The sequence below is a fragment of the Brachyhypopomus gauderio genome, chromosome 11 (assembly GCF_052324685.1).
Source record: "Brachyhypopomus gauderio isolate BG-103 chromosome 11, BGAUD_0.2, whole genome shotgun sequence".
Lineage (NCBI taxonomy): Eukaryota > Metazoa > Chordata > Actinopteri > Gymnotiformes > Hypopomidae > Brachyhypopomus > Brachyhypopomus gauderio.
In genome coordinates, this window is record NC_135221.1 from 7587678 (window position 1) to 7606544 (window position 18867).

At 47.9% G+C, this 18867-nt stretch overlaps 2 protein-coding genes across 7 annotated transcripts in view; one reads left to right on the forward strand and one right to left on the reverse strand.

Moving 5' to 3' along the window:
* LOC143526852 (transcription initiation factor TFIID subunit 4) overlaps positions 1-6157 on the forward strand; it is a 28144-nt gene extending 21987 nt beyond the window's left edge. For 2 of the 5 annotated variants that reach the window (XM_077021568.1, XM_077021569.1), the window contains exon 15: positions 555-1533. In XM_077021568.1, coding sequence (XP_076877683.1) covers positions 555-749 — 195 coding nt within the window. In that variant the 3' untranslated portion in view covers positions 750-1533. Of the gene's footprint in view, positions 1-554; positions 1535-4542 lie in introns of those variants that run through there. The other 3 variants (XM_077021571.1, XM_077021572.1, XM_077021570.1) reach the window with 2 other exon arrangements.
* Positions 6158-6473: 316 nt separating this feature from the next.
* Positions 6474-17615, reverse strand: kctd15a (potassium channel tetramerization domain containing 15a). 2 transcript variants are annotated; one of them, XM_077021579.1, is made up of 5 exons: positions 17320-17615; positions 15425-15600; positions 13936-14080; positions 10609-10914; positions 6474-8390 (listed from the first exon to the last, which is right to left on the reverse strand). In XM_077021579.1, exons 1-5 carry the CDS (start codon positions 17329-17331, stop codon positions 8232-8234), a joined length of 798 nt encoding a protein of 265 aa, XP_076877694.1. In that variant the 5' UTR covers positions 17332-17615; the 3' UTR covers positions 6474-8231. The 2 variants fall into 2 exon arrangements, with proteins under 2 accessions (XP_076877694.1, XP_076877695.1); XM_077021580.1 differs by lacking the exon at positions 17320-17615 and adding an exon at positions 17002-17294.
* Positions 17616-18867: the final 1252 nt, after the last annotated feature.

Sequence of the window (18867 nt, forward strand, 5' to 3'; positions counted from 1 at the left end):
AGTGAAAGCTTTTGTGCGCCGCCATCTTTGTCTTTCTTCTTGTGTTTGTATAGTGTGGCCCCGAAGCTGAGTGTGTAGCCGGCAGCCATGTGCAATACACACACACACACACACACACAGTGTTTCAGTGTGAAGCCTGTGTGGGAGAGCTGTTTGTGTTGCAGGCAGATGGAGCTGGAGCATGAGGTGCCCTCAAGGCCCCGCCTCTAGCAGCTCAGCCGTGTGTGTGTGTGTGTGTGTGTGTGTGTGTGTGCGCGCGAGGGATGGGTGGGTGTGTGTATGTGCGTGTGTTTTTTTTTTTTTTTTTTTTTTTTTTTATAAAGGTGCAGTGAAGGGTTTGACTATTTACCAACTCAAACAGAATAGCAAAGTTGTCGAAGCAGATCCAAGATTTTTCCTCTGAGTCCGTGCGGTAGCCGGATGGCAATGCTTTAAAATAAAGAATGCTTTTAAAATAAAAAATCTCAAACTTTTTTCCTGGGTTTTTAAAAGTGTTAAAAGTCCTGCATGGGTCAACTGAGCTTAGTTACTCTTGTCTGACTGACCCTCTGTAGGAGAGCCGGAGAGAAGACGACCCCTCCCCAGACACTTGGACCGCTCCGTGTGCTGGGCACAAACCCGTGAGCATCGCCAGGCTCGCCGGGCCCAGACCAGCCCGCTCTGACGGCTCTGGTAGCTCAGGCAGGGCCTGTGTGTCAAGCGAAAATGTTCAACATGAAGCTGTTTTGGGCCATATGCTGAAACAATGAGTGCAGATTGGCTGTAGAAGCTGTGTGTTAATTCTAAAGCGTCCTGTTCTGGGAACAGTGCTGTATAACATTCATTTAAGCGGTAACACGAGGGATGCCAAGATGGCAGCGTGCTCCTCTGGGTGATGTGTACTTCACACCGAAGTAAAAGAGCCAACAGTAACCATTCTCCACCAATCATGTTCATTCATATTCTGTAATTATAAACTGTGGCATACCAAGCCTGCTCATAGATGCAGATCCATTAGGTACCTGAGTACACACACGGGTTCAGGTCCCATCCCTGGGCCAAAACCAGTCAGGACAGGTTCTCTCTCTCCTCACGCTCTAGGAGATGTTTGTTCTAACATCTACACTAGCAGGCTGCCTCTTGGCCCTGGTGGTGAACGTGTGCTCTGACCAGGTGCCACACCCAGTGCACTTGGTGCTTTCGGCTGTGGTGAACGTATTTTGCACTACCGCGTGTCATTCGTGGTGCGCTTGGCATGCTGGGTAAGCATCGGTGCCCGCTTTCTTCCTGTGGCCCGTTGGCATGTGTGAGTGGAGCGCGTGAGTTGGTCGGGCGAGGACGGCGGCCGGCGTTCGTCTCGTCACGCCCGCACCCCTCTTGGCTCTGACTGCGGGACAAGGAACTGCAGCTTTGTCAATACTGCACTAATTAGAAAATCCTCTAGCCTCCAGCCAGACACTTTAATTAGTCCCTGTGTCAACTAGTTTGTGGACGGGATCCATTGGTTAGCTCAACAGGCCAAACCCGTGATCCCGGACTGCGCGTCTGAGCTGGGGGGAGGGGCTACGAGGACAGAACGGGGGGGGTGGGGCTACGAGGACAGAACGGGGGGGTGGGGCTACGAGGACAGAACGGGGGGGTGGGGCTACGAGGACAGAACGGGGGGGTGGGGCTACGAGGACAGAACGGGGGGAGGGGCTACGAGGACAGAACGGGGGGGTGGGGCTACGAGGACAGAACGGGGGGGTGGGGCTACGAGGACAGAACGGGGGGGAGGGGCTACGAGGACAGAACGGGGGGGTGGGGCTACGAGGACAGAACGGGGGGGAGGGGCTACGAGGACAGAACGGGGGGGAGGGACTACGAGGACAGAACGGGGGGGTGGGGCTACGAGGACAGAACGGGGGGGTGGGGCTACGAGGACAGAACGGGGGGGAGGGGCTACGAGGACAGAACGGGGGGGTGGGGCTACGAGGACAGAACGGGGGGGTGGGGCTACGAGGACAGAACGGGGGGGAGGGGCTACGAGGACAGAACGGGGGGGTGGGGCTACGAGGACAGTGTCGTCAGGGTCCCTCCCTTTTTCTTTCCATGGAGAAACGCAGGCAGCTTTAGAATTGTATTCTTTTTTTCTTCTTCTTTGGCAAAGCCGTGTCGCACTTTGGATCGGGATCGCGGCTGCGAGGCGTTCCGGTCTTAGATCGGCACGTAGCTGCCAGTGTAGAGCAGGAAAGGGTTAAAGGGCACCGGTGCCCCAGGGCTGTGGGTCTGCAGAAACGGGCCATGTACGCACAGGCAAAAGGAGTCATTTCCACACACACACACACACACACACACCCATGGGCTCTCCCTAACCTTTGCAGGCCAGGGCTCCCAGTGATTTGCAGTAATAAGGTGCGGTGGCGTGGAGTGGAGCCGTGCTCTTGTGTAGCCTGCGTGAAACATTTTGAAATGCGTTTTAGAACAAGCACGCCGGATGAAAGGGACATTATTTGAAATGGAACCTGCACCAAGACCAATTTTTCTTCCATTGTTGTGTAAATGCATATCTACATCAGGAAACACACACACACACTCCAGACATATGCTCTAGTTGAAAGGTAGTTAGCAGTACTACTCAACACGTTGTGCTCCATAGTTAATGTGGTAAAATATGGGGGGCTGAGAGACTTCTCTTCAGTTTCAGTCAGTGCCTGAGGCGTTAAAATGCTCACATCAGTAATATATTCATCCATATCTTTTCACATTTATGCGAGCTTAACAAGCCCGTTCTCAAGTGCAGAAGCAGGAGAGTGGCAGAACGCTGCTGGCAGCTTCACCCACACACGTTCACTGTGGAGCACCATCTCCCACCATTCCAGGTCTGGTGTGCTAGTGAAACACCAGCTTCTGAAGATCATCATAACCATGGTGTCCACATCCCTGTTGTCCTGCGTATAATTAGTTTTTATTAACTTGCTTGTTTTTTGTAATTAGTAGTATCTGTTATTCCTCGGTGCAGATTGAAACGGAAGAAAAAAACAACTGTTAGTAAATGTTTAATAGTTAGAAAGGGATGTTTTAGAATTTTTTTCAGATGCAAATGATTCCAGCCAGAGGCCCTGAGTGTTCTGACCAGAAGGCTTACGTCACCGCTTTGCCGTAGAGCATTTCAGCACTTTCAGGGAGGTTGTATAACCCAACGAGAACTTTTCAGCAGTATGGAAGATCCTGGTTCGTTCATGAGAAGGGTGTGTGAAGACACTGGGCCAGACATCCAGTCAAAGTTTTCCCACCCATCGTGTTTAAATCTACCCTATTATATGATTCTTACCTGTCCTCACATAATAGGTTCATTTTGCAGTGCAGCCGGGCTTCTAGGACCACGCACTAACTTGCCCGAATAAACACATCAGACAATTTGAATTGTGTCAGCTTAGCATTCATGAGAGTTTGGAAGTGCTTGGGTGTGTGTTAAAGCCCTCATCGCTGTAGGGTGTTCCTGTAGGGTGTGGTGTGTGTTTTGTGTCCAGAGGCTGTCTGGCATCTTGTGCGCTTTCTCTCTCTCTCTCTCTCTCCCTCTCTCCATCCCTCCCTCTCTCTCTCTCCCTCTTTCCCTCTCCCTCTCCTTCTCTCCCACTCCCTCTCCTCTCTCACACATATATACATATTACTGAGCAACTACTGTGGGCCCCCAAGCCCAAAAGCTCTTGTCTGATGTCGTGCCAGAGACCCCTGTGAAAACACGATACATGTGTGTGTCTCTCGCCCCTCCTCACCTGAACAGCATTACAAAGGGATGTGAGGACCCCCCCCCCCACACACACACACACACACACACCGTCGCACCGTCACTCCCAGCAACACCCCGTGCTCCCGCTATTAGGCGCTGATTGATACCCTCGTGCGTAGGCCCGCAGATTCGGTGCTTCCCGGTCGCTGCTCTTGGCCAGTTTTTGGTGTTGTTCGCACAGGAGTGGGCGTCGGCTTTTGTGCTGCCACGAGCAGCCGCTGGCTCGGGGGAGGGCGTGTCCCCGCTGCCCCGGGCAGACGCCCCGCTCTTTCATGTACAGGTGTGGCTACAGAGCTGCAGGCTAAAGCCGCTCTAGACATGCCGGCTGCTGCCTCCTCTCCGGCTAAAAGGACTCGAAGCCGTCGGAGGAAGTGTCTAGTCACCAAACGCATCAAACGTTGATCATCACGTTGAGAATAAAAATAAGTAAACACCTGAAATCGAGCCATCGCTGTAACGGAGAAGTCTAGACTGGTTTAATTCGCTGGAGATCTGTTGCAAATTTGAAATGGATGTGTGCACACTTGCGGACCGCAGCTCATCTCTTTACACGTGCGTTTTAAAAGTGTCACAGCAAAGCGGCCCTGTGCTCAGAACATTTACTGCTGAAGAAAGGCTAGAGTGCCACACACACACACACACACACACACAGGTGGTGCAGATACAAGATGTACCAGACAGGTGGTTCTATAAAGGGTCCGGCTAGTGGAAACAGCAGGGCTACAGCGTCTGCGTCTTCATCAGGAGGTGAGCGTGGAGTGTTGATGTGTCCTGTGTGCGTTCTCCCACAGGCGTCCGGGAGCTCCACGGTCCCGCAGGGCGGCTCCTCGTCCCTGCGGCCGGCCCGGAGGATCACGCGGGTCACCCTCAGGGACTTGATCTTCTGCCTGGAGCAGGAGCGCGCCACGGCCCGCTCCATGCTCCTCTACAAGGCCCTGCTGAAGTAGGACCCGCCCCTCGCCCATCACCGCGCCCGCCGCAGCTCCACTTCCAGCCCGTAGGGGGCGCGAGCGCGTCCCAGAAGGGGCTTTGGCCATCGTCTCGGAGAGGCCCCGCCCACCCCGCCTGCTTGCCACACCCCTCCTGCATCTTACTCCGTGCCTTCAGGCATGCTGGGACACGTCCTCAGAGACCCTCGCTGTACCGTAACAGTAGAGAGGGCCGTTACGCTTTCACACGCTGCAGCTTCAGGAAGCGAGTGATGGTAAAGCCACGGAGGAGGAGAGGACTGTGGGTAACACACGGCTCTGTTTCCTCTGCTTTCCCTTTTTTTTTGCAGTATGGGTATGTGGTAAAGGAAGCGCCATGGAGGAGAAGGCTCGTTTTTGTTTTATATTCGGATCATGTTTGGTTTTATGTTTAAAGGTAATTCTGCATTTGTAACTCGCCTCATTTGCAATATGGACACTGGAAGTGTAAATGTGTGTGTGTGTGTCTTTTTGTTTTTTGTTTTGTTTTTTTAGGCAGGCTAACAAATTATTAAATATTTTAATAACTTATGACTTTGATACCTCTAAAAGATGATGGTTTGTGTAGTTTTAGACTGATCATGTTTCTTTGAGATTATGCAAAATGAAGGTGCTCTGCTTTGCTGTCCTTCATCCAATGGGGTGCCGTTTTAAATTCATCGACAGTATTTTCTCACACTACGTGTGTGTGTGTGTGTGTGTGTGTGTGTGTTTGGGGGTGGCTGTGTAAAGTAAATATGCTGTGAAGAAATATGGTGTAGGAAAATGGCATGTAGCCAGCTATAACGATGAGGCTACCATAATGTTATCCATGAGGAGGAGGAGAATGGTTCATCTGACAGCGTTTGTCATTGGTGAACAGTAGGCAGGTCAGACCACAGCAGATTAGATTATGAAGATTTGAGATTTTCAAAGTTTAATGTCTTGCACTGGAATTTTAAAAATCCAAAAAAAAAAAAAATAAATTTTATAAATAAAATAGAACACATCGGTAATAAGACCTTTTTGAAAAATTTGGAGTAGTTCAAAAACAACTGAAAATTGTGAAAGTGCATTTTTGGGTTGACTTCAGCCGGACAAGACAGTTGTATTTCAGTGGGTTTCTTGGACTTTTGATTAGATTAGAATTCATTTTTTTTCTGGCAAGAACAACATAATCCGGAAACTTTTCATCCTGCAGAATCGGGCCACAGCCTCCTTTGGCCTTTGATGGTTTATTGGATGTTTCTGCACATCAGAGCTCAGACGAGTGTTGCTGGTTAGTGGGTCAGTGGGTCTTTGATTATTTGTATGTTGTATTGTCTACAAAGTCCATATATCTATTATAAACTATATTTTTTGGTAAATTTAACAGTTTTAAAATGTTTGATTGGTTTGAAAGTGTTCATCTCTATGAAATTTGTACTATTTTGTAAAAGAATAAAAGTCCTTACTACATTTGACTTTTTCCTTTGTCTATCCATATATCCTATAGTATTGTTAACCTTGTAAATCCTGTAAAGTGCTTTGTGACAACATGTGTTGTGAAAAGTGCTATACAAATATATTTGATTTGATTTATCCCTGCCCCCCAATAAAGGGAAGGAGCTGTTTCACACTGCTGTGCTCTTCCCTTCTCATGGATAACACTGCTGTCGTCACACCTGCCTACGTGACCTTATGCTCATGGGGAGATCTCAGCTTCTGTGTTTGGGCTCGGATCAAACTGACTTAATTCTAATGAACGAAAGTAAAAAAGCAGGGTCTTCTGGGAATGAAATTAGGAAAAAATCCAACAGTTTATTAAAAGTCCATCTTATCAACACCGATTACAAAAGGATAGCGAACGCATGCCTGCAATACTACAATAATTATGCGTTAACAAAATTATTTTTTAAATAATATACAATTGCACTTTACTGTAATAACATTTTGACAACATCCATTAGAACAGCATTTAAATTAAGATCTTTATTTCTGTGGTATCTTTGTGGTCCCGATCTTCAGTTATCTGATCCCACCTGATCATTAACCAGGTGGGTCTGTGAAACGGCTTATTTTCAGCGTTCAACAAAATTAAATGGCTTTCATGATTTCTTTTGTGATAAATTGAGAAAACTGCAACCTAAACTTGACAGTGGCCTGTTTGAAATTCCAAAATCCTGTTTCTGCAAGAGGGGGTCCACTAATGTTGAGGGCCAGGCCAGTAATCAGGACTACAGCTTCACCTTTACTGGACGGCAAGAAAAATAACATGTTCTCCATCCCTCTGTGCTTATAGTACTGAGACACCACTTGGGCCTTGTTCCTGTACTGAACGGTGCCATCTCGATGACCTTTGCCCCTGTGACGAGCCTACGCAGAGGAGAGCGTAACAAAAGCACTGACATCATATGTGCATTTGTAGAACACATCAAGCATCACCTGCTCCCATTCCAGCCACTCAATTACCCTCTACAGTTTGCTCCCTCCCTCAGACTGGGCCTGTGTGTGTGTGTGAGTATGTGTGTGTGTGGGGGGGGGGGGGGGGGGGGTCTAGTTGAAGGATTGTGACCTCCACTCCAGGCAGTGTGCAGGGAAGATGCTGGCTCCCATCTGACCCGTGTCTTCCTCCTGAGCCCTGACGTGGACCTCATGGAGCACTAATCCCCAGCCTCCTCTAGTAGGTTCAGGACCTCCAGCAACTCCCAGTCTCTGTGCTCTAAAAGTGGGTCTCTCATCACACCCTGCGTCCTTTAGAGGGTCATCTCTCACTTCCCCTGCTTAACGCTGCTCTGTGTGACAGATCCCAGATGCAAAGGGACTGTATATCTCCAGACACACGCTGTCTCACTGGCACACGGCCATGGTCTTAAATCTGCGGATTTCTGGGGGGGTTTTTTATGAGTTTCTATATAATTACACATTGTTGGGAGAAAGTATCATTGCTGACACAGTTTGAAGTGAAAGGGGGAAGGACCCCTCGCTGAAATGATAGACTGCTGTCGTTTTACACACAGTGCACCTCCGGGTTCTTCTGAAACGGAAAAGCGGCCACTGTAACTTAGTAACACAGCGCCCTCCTCTCGCTGGCTCAGACCTGGCGTGACGTCTGTGTTGGGCTCACCCCTCACACACTTCACATACCATCACGGCATCTGCAGGCCAGCTGGCCACATTTATGTAATGAGACAATCATGGGAGCGTTATGTTTCCCAACTGGTACAGGGATGCTGAAGTCAGGACCGACTCCTGCGTTAAACACACAGCCGCTAAATGAGGTGATGACCGAATACTGTGTAGTGGCGTGTGGAAGACCGAAAATATACAGAATGCGACTTGTTTTCGTCCGAGACTTTTGTTTTTCAGGTGTCCCTTAACTGAGTTTTATGTCTCAATAAGGTCAAAGGGTTTCTCGCTCGTGTTTGGATAGAGTTCCATCTTCACAGGCTCGAGTAAGGTCCGTCAAGCCGGCGGAGGGCCTGTTCCTCTCTGTCCAGCGCCGGTCTTTTGGGCCGGCCCGGCAGAGGCGCTGCAGGCTGGTGTGGGGTTCCCTAGTCCAGCGGCTCCTGCTTTATCCGGATGGGCGTGTGAAGGGTGTGAGCGCGCCTGTCCTCGCGGCTCAGGATGTATTCGCTGAACTGGGACGAGTCCACGCCTCCCCCGCATGAAGCCACCATGGCGAAGCCCTTCTGGAACAGTCTCTCTAGCACCTGCCAAGGGCAGCGGACAGGAGTGTTAGCGACAAGCACGCGCGAGCGGCAAAGCTAATGTTAGCATGATTCCCATGACCCCTGAATTTTTGCACCTGCCATTCTAAAGCCATGACCAATGACAAGAGCATATCAGTTATTCACGAGAGCCGTACAGCAACGTGCAAAAACACCCCAATAAGCAGATTAAACTTCTTTCCCATAGCTTTGTCTAGTAACAAACCAAACCGTTAAAAACCTGACAATAACCTGACAATACTTTTATCTATATTTCATCTTTCACCCTTTCATTTACTCTTCAGACAGCCCATAGAAGATGAGAGAGAGTTCAACCTTTCCCCTGAAAGCTGTTTACTGGAGTTTGATGGGCTTGTCAAACACGAAGCATCCCCAACAAGCTAAACTGAAGCACGCCGTCTTTTCCCTGCGAGCCCTAACGCGTGCGTAATCTGACGCTGTCAGAACCGTCCGCCAGCGCGCGCTACACCCGCTACACCCGCTCTGTGTCCGTCACTCACGCAGCCGCGGTCTGCACGTTTTATCTGCCAGAGTAGTTGTAGGTTTTTTTTTTTTGCAGCCTTGAGTATTCACTTACTTCTCCACTTCTTTCAAGTGTGCTTCACATGAAAATGAAAGTTTGGCCCCAAGGCAACACAGCCAGATAAAAGTCCCTCCTCCCCTCCAAAAAAATAAATAAAAAAATTATAATTCATTCGAATCAGAGGGTCTTGAGAAAATGTCCATCCTTATCCCCACACTGGATGTTGCATAAAAAACCTTTGGCAGAATTTCAGCAAGCTGTATTACAGTGGAAATGAATTCTCATTATGTGTTGACTGTGCTACGGCAGATCAGGCCTAGCACCAACAGCATGGCGTTTACGAGTGTCAGTTAAAATAAAGAACATAAACCAAGGAGAAAAAAACATCACTGCAAAATGGAGACAGTTTAATGATGAGCTACCCATAAGTCCCTGTTTAATAGGATGAAGTGCAGGAACCACATTCTTATTTCGGACTGATTGCTCAGAAACGTTGGTTTGGTTCATTGGTCTGATAATTGCATCACAACCTCTATATTTGTACGAGTTCTGTACCACACTCCCTCTCCTCCTCCTCCCTATATCTTTCATGCTCTCTCCCTCTACATTTTTGCATTTTTCTCACGACTGGGTGAGTTTACCTCTCGTATGACAGACGAGGGCGGGAATAAAATCCCTGCACCTCTAGCGAGATTAGCCAAAGGGGGAAGGCAGCACTGTTAGCAGATGCACCCATTACATATACTGTAAGTCAATTAAGTAAGTGTAGAAAGTAGCATAAACCAGTTTAGGTTGTTTAAAGAAACCAAAGTAGGTATTAAAAATGTAGTATGTGTGTTTAAAACGCTCGAGGCACAGATATGTTGGAGGACTTTTTTTTTTAAAGAAGAGATTTGTCTTGAAGACGAGTTAAAAATAAATTATGCATATAATTTTCCCCTCTACTTCACCACTTATTTTCAGGGCAGTGTATCCCTCTATTAAGCCTGGCGTACAGCATATTAGAAACAGGTAAGCGGATGCGATGGTACGGGGCAGAAGTGCAACTTTGCAGCCTCCGCCCCCAACCCCCAGTCAGGCCCCGCCCCCCTCAGGCCCCGCCCACCACGTCTCCAGCTCTTCCTGTAAGAAAGCACACACCGCTCACATCTCGGTGCACTCATCCCACCCAACTCCTTCAGCGTCTCACGCTTTCAACCAAACGTGTGATCGCTCACATCACCTCTGCGTTCAGCATGAAATCCACCACCTGAACGTTAACTCGCGTTACCGTGTCAGTGTGATCGCCGTGCGTCCTGGAGTGAACCTTTCAACCCCACTAGAGCGCCCACACCCCCCCGGGTTCCCAAGATGCCTGGTGACATGTAGGCAATTAGCAAATTCCTAATGAGCTGAAAACGAGCAGGTTAGAGCTGGGGAGGCAGTGACGGAGAGGTGAAGCACAGGTGGAGATCACCGTTCAAGCGCTCCACGCCTCAGTGGATCACCTCCTCCAACCCCAAAACTCCAACTGATCTGATCATCAAGCCCGCTGTGCTTTGAGTTACAAATATTGAGAAAAGAACCCCGGTGCCACTTCAGGTCTGGACCAGACACAATCGCCTAAACTGAACTTATACTGACACGTTCTCATCTCTAACGGGCCACTGTGTGATGCAAGAGTATGTGTGACCCCACCTGTACGGAGTTGAGTCGACAGTAGCCGTTGAGCGGGAAGCGGATGACGTGCGTGGGGTCCTGATTCCAGCCGGCGTTGACGGAGTTGCACATGACGTCGCCGGTCTCGGGGAAGATCTCCTCGATGAGGGCCTTGTCTCCGCTCAGGGCGATCCTCTCGCCCAGGTCGGGCGTGACGCGCACCACCAGGCACTCGCAGGGCTGGCAGCCTCTACGTAGCTCACGCTCCTGTTTCCAGCGCTCCAGCTCCTTCACCATGGGGCTCAGCTGGTAGTAACGCGCCTCCTCATACAGCAGCTGGAACTCCTGCGAACACGGCACAGGAGGAGCGTGAGAACAGGGGGGGGTGGGGGAGGAGACGGCGGGAGATGGTGGGATGGGTGCCAGCGAGGACTTGAGACGGATTTGAGAAGAAGACCCATCAGTGAACGCTCTGGAACAGTGAGTGGTGAATCTACGCTGTCATACATGATGGTGCGAAAATTCGGTTCACTATAATGTGTTTCATACAACTTAAACGATTGAAAACTGAAAGAAATTTGCCTGACGTAGAATTAAAACTCAAAACAGTATGTGGGCCTACAGTATTGCATGTATTAAATCTGACCTTGCACTAGGAGTTTAGCACTAGCTGAACTCCTTTACTGCCACCTATTCCTTTCAGACCCATCTGACCTCTCTTTAGCCAGGACAAGAATCTGTGGCTGTAGTGCCAGGACTCTCCCCAGACGCTGGCGCTCTGCTCTGGGAACACAGATTGCCCGTGTCCCCCTGGGGCTGCGAGCACCCTGGAGCTCCCACGGCCTCCCAGCCCTCTCACCTCCCACTAGACCAGATGGCACTGCAGCTCGGTTCCTCGCACTGACAGCACCGACGAGAACTCACACGCTTCACAATAGACAGAAAAGACCTGACATGAATATGGGCGAATAAAAGAGCCGGAACAATACAAACATGTTCGAAGATACTGTAGCTGTCCCAGCGCTGTCGGTGGAAGACATCTCAGCTCGGGGTGTAAAGGTCAGAAAATGTCTCTCGTCTCTTTTGCTCTCATTGTCATTAAGCTTTGTAATGTGTATGTGTAACGGTGATCCCTTGCCTGCATCCCCACAAAGCTCGTCTCCTCCGCCCTGCACAAACGCCTCGTTTCACTGCAGGCTACGCCACAGCAAACAATGGCGCCAGCATCTCTGACTCTATACACTTTAATAATTACCACAGCAAAAGGAACTGCTTTCGCTTACCCCTGGCCTCACCCCGGCCTGCTTCTCTTCCTCTCTCACCCTTTCTCTCCCCCCCTCCTCCATCTCCTTTCCCGTCTTCCTCTCCCTCTCTCTCTTTCCTGTTCTCTCTGTCTCGTCTCTTGCCCTCCATCACCCCCCCCCCCTCTCTCTCTCTCTCACTCTTTAACCCATGCTGATGCTGACAGCGTGCATGCTGAGATTTTCGGGGCCTGCAGGCTCAGCTTCATTCCGAGGGAAATATAAGTATGTCGGTGGAATTCTTTCCCAGGTCTCTCGTAAGGTTTAGGTATGTTGAACCTTCTCCAAGGCATGTCCTTAAACCTAATCCAGCAGTAAATGTCGCTACGGAGAAAACCTTCTCATTGAAGTGTGTGGTAGACAATGCAAACCTTTGATGCTGGAAGGCTCATTCTTGACGAGCAAGTTCTATTCTAGGTTATGTGTGTGTGTGTCTTCCACACACACACACACACACACACACACACACACATCTCTTTAATCTTAATCAGCTGTTGTTCAACCTATTTAAATGTAGAATTGTCACTCTGCTGTTTGGTATGATCGTGTCCACCACACCATTCGTGTGGTCCACTTGGACCACAGAATGCAGAGTTTTCTGAGGAAATTATAGCCCATAGAAAATTCTTACATGACATGTTAAAGGTTAAGACCATATTCAAGCATCTTGATGCTCATGTGACTACAGTTGCAAATGTTATTAAATGTTATTAAATGTTATTAAGGTCCATGGGACTGTAGCCAACAAGACCGCAAGACGAAAGTTGACCCTAGATTGAAGAGACTGATAGTACAGATGGTAGACTAAACGCCTGTCATTACACTTCCTGCCCAAACTTCCTAAGACAAACAGTCTGAAATGTTGATGTAAACCAGTGTCTGATTGCCTTAAATCTCAAAACCATCAAGGCATTCTATTTCAGTCACAAGTCGTGGCTTCTCCAACAGGATACTAGCCCGAAACACAGAGCTAAAATCACCCAGACGGCATAGAACAAAACATTTGGCTTTTGTGTGTTCTCTCTACAAGCCCTGATCTGTGTTCTATCGAGCATTTATAAAGAGCTGAAATACGTAGTCTGCAGACAGCATCCTTCACACCTGAGACAGCTGGAGAAGTTACCTGACTGAGACTGAGAGAGCCCGACTAGCCCGACTAGCTGTCCACAGTGGCACATGCTACACTGAGAGCTTCAGAAATTCCTTGTTTACAGTGATCGCTGTGCAACAACATTTAGGTTATGGGTCCCATCATTTTTGCCATTTTCAAGTCTTTTATTATTTAAAATATTCTGTTAAATCGAACATCAAATGAAAAGTCTTAATTTTTTATTAAATATGGAACAACCAGTGATGGATGCTAATTACTTTAGTCAGTTTCAAGTTATTTCAGAGAAAACTGAGGATTTTGGAAGGATTCCACATCTGTATCTAAGGAAATAAACACCTCAGAAACCGTTTCATCGGGCAAAGTCAGCAGGTGACATTTTGGAAGTGTTGTGTGAGTGTGCAGATCGATCTTGTGAATTCTGTGTGTCAGAGAGTCATGCGCCTGGCGGTGTGAAGCCTTGCAGCAGTTGGACGGGACTACCTATGATGATCAACTCACTGCTATTTGCATTTTTCCCAGCTTGCACTTGGGGAAGGGTGTGTAGAGAGAGTGATGTCTGAACTGTGAAGGCTTGAAGGTAATGGGATGTAATGATTTGATTTTTCTGTGTGTTTTCTCGACTTGGAGCTGCTGTCTATGATTGTACACTGCTCAACGCCATCCCCAAAAACATCTTGCAGCCAACGCTAGACATTATGAATCCAGGGGGTTGTGATGACGATTACGCAACCGGATTGATCTCCCTGACACAGACACACTCAAACAGCTGAGCTATTTCACAGAGGGTGAAACAGTACAGTCTGTACTGTCTTAAATGGGCTATGATTCTTCATCATGACAAATTTAGAGTCCTTCATTCCAATCAAGTTAGAAACAGCATTCAAACTACTAAACAACGGGGCAATGAAGAAACGCCATGTTTTGTTCTTAGTATGTGAGTGTCCAGAAATGTACCGTGAAGTCTTCTGGAAGGAGCAGTTTGCTGGTTCGAAGGTAACTGAGGATGTAGCGGAAGATCTCCCCATCTCTGTCGATGAAGTAGTGCTGCTTCAGGCTGTCCAGAACTATTGGTTCTGTGCCGTTGAACAGACGACTGATCCTGGGAAAGGTCAGAGAGGTCAGACAGCAGGAACCAACGTCGTGTTGGTTTTACACAGCATTGGAAATATTGGTCACCACACAGATCCATTAAAGATCCGTAAATACTGTTGCATGATGGTAGTCAACACTGTTCAAGCCAAAGCAAAGACAGCGAGTATAACGAAGCTTTATTGTTTAACCTGGTTTAAAAAATGAGGTCAAACATTAGGAATCGTGTCCTGTGCTATTTCTGCGCTTGTGTTAAATCAACTTACATCTTGTCATTGCAAAGATGTTCCTATTTCATTTCATGTTTCTCTCTCTTTCTCTCATTCTAGAAACTGATGCAAAACACTTAATAAGAAAACCAATTCCCCCCTTTATGCCCGCAGTGCTTCTTTTCTCATATGGTCTTGCAGTTCCCCCAGTTAGAATTTCACCATATAGCTCCAGGCAATCTTAGTTTTTCATCTCTGTTTCTTTTTCTTTTTTTCCACCGAAAGCAATTAAAATGCTGCCTGCTTTTCCCCTCCCCCTACTCTCCCTCCCTCCCTCCCCTCTCGCTCGCTCCCTCCCTCTCTCCCTCCCTCTCTTTCCTCTCTATCTGCGTTATTAAATCAGAGCAGGCCTTGCTGTGCACAGATGTGTGCAGACCCCCCCCTCACTCTGGCCTCCCCTCTAGCAGGTGGTGCCCCCTCTCCTCTCTGCCCTCTTGGGGAGCAAATTATCAGCGTCACCTCTGAGGATTTGAGGTTGCGACGCAGCAGGTAGGAATTTCCCTACACCACAAGAGGAGAGGCCGTTGTTTTGGTACCCTTGTCATTATCCTGAATTAGATTGGGGCTTGGTAGAGACGGATATTTTATTGGTAGTGTTCAATGTCACTCTACCTTGCTGATATCTGCACAATACTGAAAGCAGTTCAGGATGTCCGGATCTAGTATAATTTATAGATAGCGCACAGCATCCTGGATACATCACATCACCAAATGCAACATAATAGACATCAGACATCGTAGAACTGACATTAAACATAAAACAGCATACGTCAGCTTTTGCACAGTAGAAAGTTTCGGACACTAATGTCTTTTTCTCTTTAGACATTTTTCTCTAATGTCTGAAGGGAAAAACATATGGTCTCGGTATATCATTGCTCAGAAATCTAACTTTTCAAAACCTAAAATTATACTACAATGCCCTCTTGGAATACAGCCTGGCATTTGGTAATCCCATTCAACTTTCAATGGACTGAAAACAGCTATAGCGTTTGAAAATTCAGACGCCTTCAGCTGGTGAGCTATATAATCAGACTGACTTATGTTAACCTCCCAGCACAGAGGTGCACCGTAGGAAGGTGCCTTACCTTGAGTCTGGGTACTTGGTGAGGGTCGCTAGGCTGCTCGTGTACATGTGTCCCCCCACATCGATGTGGACCGGCGCATTGGCTTTGGTCAGCTGAGCGGGGAGAGGAATCCCCTGTGCGGCCAGAGGAGACACTGGCGAGCGAGTCAGAGAGAGACGAGACATGCTTCTTCCCTCCTGCGGACGAGCACCCAGAACACACCCTCAGAACAGCGCACCAAACACCGCTCGCAGCACCGCCTGTTTTCATGGGCGGGTTTTCTGAGCGCTGAAGGATTGCTCCTGGCCTGACAGAGCCGGGGAGATCACTCTTACATCTGCCCCGCTGCTGGGGAAATCACTCTTACATCTGCCCCGCTGCCCTGCTCAGCACTTCACTTAGGAATTAGTGGCACAACTTTAAATGAAGAGAATTTGCTCCCCCTTTTCAGTAAACCAGAGGGGAGAAAAGTATGAGTCTGATTAATGAGAGAGAGAGAGAGAGAGAGAGAGAGAGAGAAAGAGAGAGAGAGAATTTGAGTCTGTGTGAGAGATGAATCGTACTGTAGGTGTGTACCTCCAGGGAAGATACAGAGAGTGTAAACTCCTAATTAAAGGGAATGAGTGTGTGACCTGAAAAGTTTGAAAACACCCCAACTCTTCATCAGTTTGAGAGTTTGCTGAGATAAATCAACATTCACAGCTGAGATGTTGCTAGTAAAGAAAACAAGTTAAGATGGCCATAATACTAAAGATAATCTTTGTTATTAGGTATTCAATTTTGTAACCTGCATAAAAGTGTATGAAACATAAGTCAACACCTCACTGGTCCATCAGAGAGCAGATAATGGTGGCTCCTTTAAAAACACCTGTCAGGTCATTTTCAAGAGCTCACTTTCATTGCGTCTAAGTTTGTCACAGCTGCCCAGTAACACCACGTTAACAGGAAGAAAAGCCGGGCCTTCCCGTGCTAACCAGATGCTTCAAGCCCTCTTAGCCTCATTAACTTGGGGCAGAAATCTTGAGGCAAAGTACATTCATTCTTTTCTTCTGGGGTTAAAGCTTAAAAGCATCGGTGCATGACCCATTCAGACACACAAAGAGAATTTAGACTTTTGTTCTTAAAGTAGTCAGCTGAAATTGGTTGCATTTGAAGCAGGTTAGTGTGTCGGAATGAAATGACTAAAATCTGTACTGGTCAGATCGTCCACTGATGTTTTACTGAATACTACTGAATATGGCTATAAACGGTCTGACAAACGCAATCTATATTAATTATACATTATAATAATCATGTAATATGTAAACAAAAACACAATTGAGGTGGACTAATTCTAAACGCAACCTCTACAGTTTTAAAAGGCGAATTAAATGAGTGTTTCAATAGGCTGTACATATGAAAGAGCGACTCAACGTGTGCATTAAAAAGCGGAGTTCAGTGTGTGAACTACAACTCTCTCCGTATGAAATCAAATTCACTCTGCGTCTGAACACACCGTCCCCCAGCGCCTTTCTAACTACGTACCCGGTGTGATGGCACATGAAACCATAACCTGTTTACAAAATACATGTTCGAGTATAACAAAAAATCTCCCATACCGTTTCAAACATTTTAGCTTGTCCAACGTAATCTGGGCAGGAACCTATTGCGCACTGTGGACGGGTTCGTATCCTTTAGAAATAACTTTGGCAAAATTAGTCCAATTCTTCGGCGTTCCTAGATTTCAACTTAATACGTCCTTCGTACAAAATCCAAACGTCCGAACCTTACGAGACGCTTAAATCTTGTAGTATAAGACAGCGGAACCAGCCCGTATAGGTCGCTGTGGCTTTAAAACTCGTTTAACACGGAGGTGTAAGACCGCAGTCAGACACTTTCCACAAAAGCTACACACGGACCCAAGCCTGCGTCCTTACCTTGGAAGACATAGCTGAAACTGTATCTTCGCCCTCTTTAAAACATGAGATCGATCGTGCCTTTGCCTCGGTTCTGTTTCTAGGTCTTTTGGTAAAAGCGTGAGAGTGCGGTGGAGCCAGTGTTCCTCCCCGAATAACACAGGACACATGAAGAAGAATTCTTGCTGCAGGCGCTCCGTGCGCCCCGGGCCAAGGATCAGGCTGCAATTACCTCAGCCCTGCCTCACCAGAGGAAAACGTGATCTTGGTCTTCATATGTGGGACCTTATTTATGGTCCGATTCAGTTCATTTTCATTTCGCCTCCACTGAACAAATAGATGTGTTGGCGCAAACGCCCGTGTGCGTGAATAACGGTTTGGCTGTTGCCTGATGGATAACGTCTGAGCTGAAGAGAAATGTGTTGATTAAAACTGCGTTTGGTTTGCTAAACGTATTTAAAAAGTGTTTTTCAGATTTCAAACGGATTGATTGAGAAAGATCTGAACGCGTTAACAGTTATTTGATAGAAGAGCACATTTGAAACCCAAGCCCACATTTCTCACCAAAGCTATGTCCAATATCAGCGGCTACATCTGTGATATTGTGATGTGCATTAACGCAGAATGAGGTGTGGTGTGTGGTGTGGTTCACCAGTGTGGTGTGAGGTGAGGTGTGGTGAGGAGTGTGGTGTGCGGTGCGCCAATGTGGTGTGTGGTGTGGTGAGGAGTGTGGTGTGTGGTGCGCCGGTGTGGTGTGAGGTGAGGTGTGGTGCGCCAATGTGGTGTGGTTCACCAGTGTGGTGTGGTGTGTGGTTCACCAGTGTGGTGTGAGGTGAGGAGTGTGGTGTGCCAATGTGTGGTGTGGTGTGCCAATGTGGTGTGGTTCACCAGTGTGGTGTGGTGTGTGGTGTGGTTCACCAGTGTGGTGTGGTGTGATGAGGTGTGTGGTGCGCCAGTGTGGTGTGTGGTGAGGAGTGTGGTGTGAGGAGTGAGGTGTGGTGTGGTTCACCAGTGTGATGTGGTGAGGTGTGAGGTGTGTGGTGCGCCAGTGTGGTGTGGTGTGGTGTGAGGTGTGTGGTGTGGCACCTCCACCCAAACGCGCCATTTCAACTACAACACACGAGATGTATTCGCCAACTTAACGGCGTTTCTTTGGGAAGCAGGACGAATTCAGCGCGTTGAACAGCACCACATTTCACACACGGTGAACGTGATTCTGACAGAATTAGCGCCCGGCGAACTTCCCTTTTGCTTTTGAGTTTTTTTGTTGTGTGTGTGTTTTTTTTTTTTTTTGCTCGATACGGGCTACAGATTTCCTGAAACTTGCCGTCTGGCGCCTACCAGTGACCACGCAGTATTTACACACATTTACAACAAACGCCTTTGTGAAAAAGTTGTATAAGAAATTCTCAGTGAATTACAGGCAGAAATGTTCGTGTGGGAAGCTTGTTTGTGAAGTTGGACCTGCTGGTTCCGACCTGGTCTGCTCGTCGCCACATACGTGATTTCTCACTAGACAAATACAGCAAACCCAACGTAGCTATTTGCATTCAGCCGTATGTCCCCACT

What these genes read in the sequence shown, in the direction of transcription:
- kctd15a (XM_077021579.1), bottom strand. An exon ending in ACCAAGTACCCAGACTCAAG is followed by an intron (nt 14,081 to 15,424) that starts GTAAGGCACCTT and finishes GACCTTTCCCAG; the next exon opens with GATCAGTCGTCTGTTCAACG. An exon ending in GTCGACTCAACTCCGTACAG is followed by an intron (nt 8,391 to 10,608) that starts GTGGGGTCACAC and finishes TGCCCTTGGCAG; the next exon opens with GTGCTAGAGAGACTGTTCCA.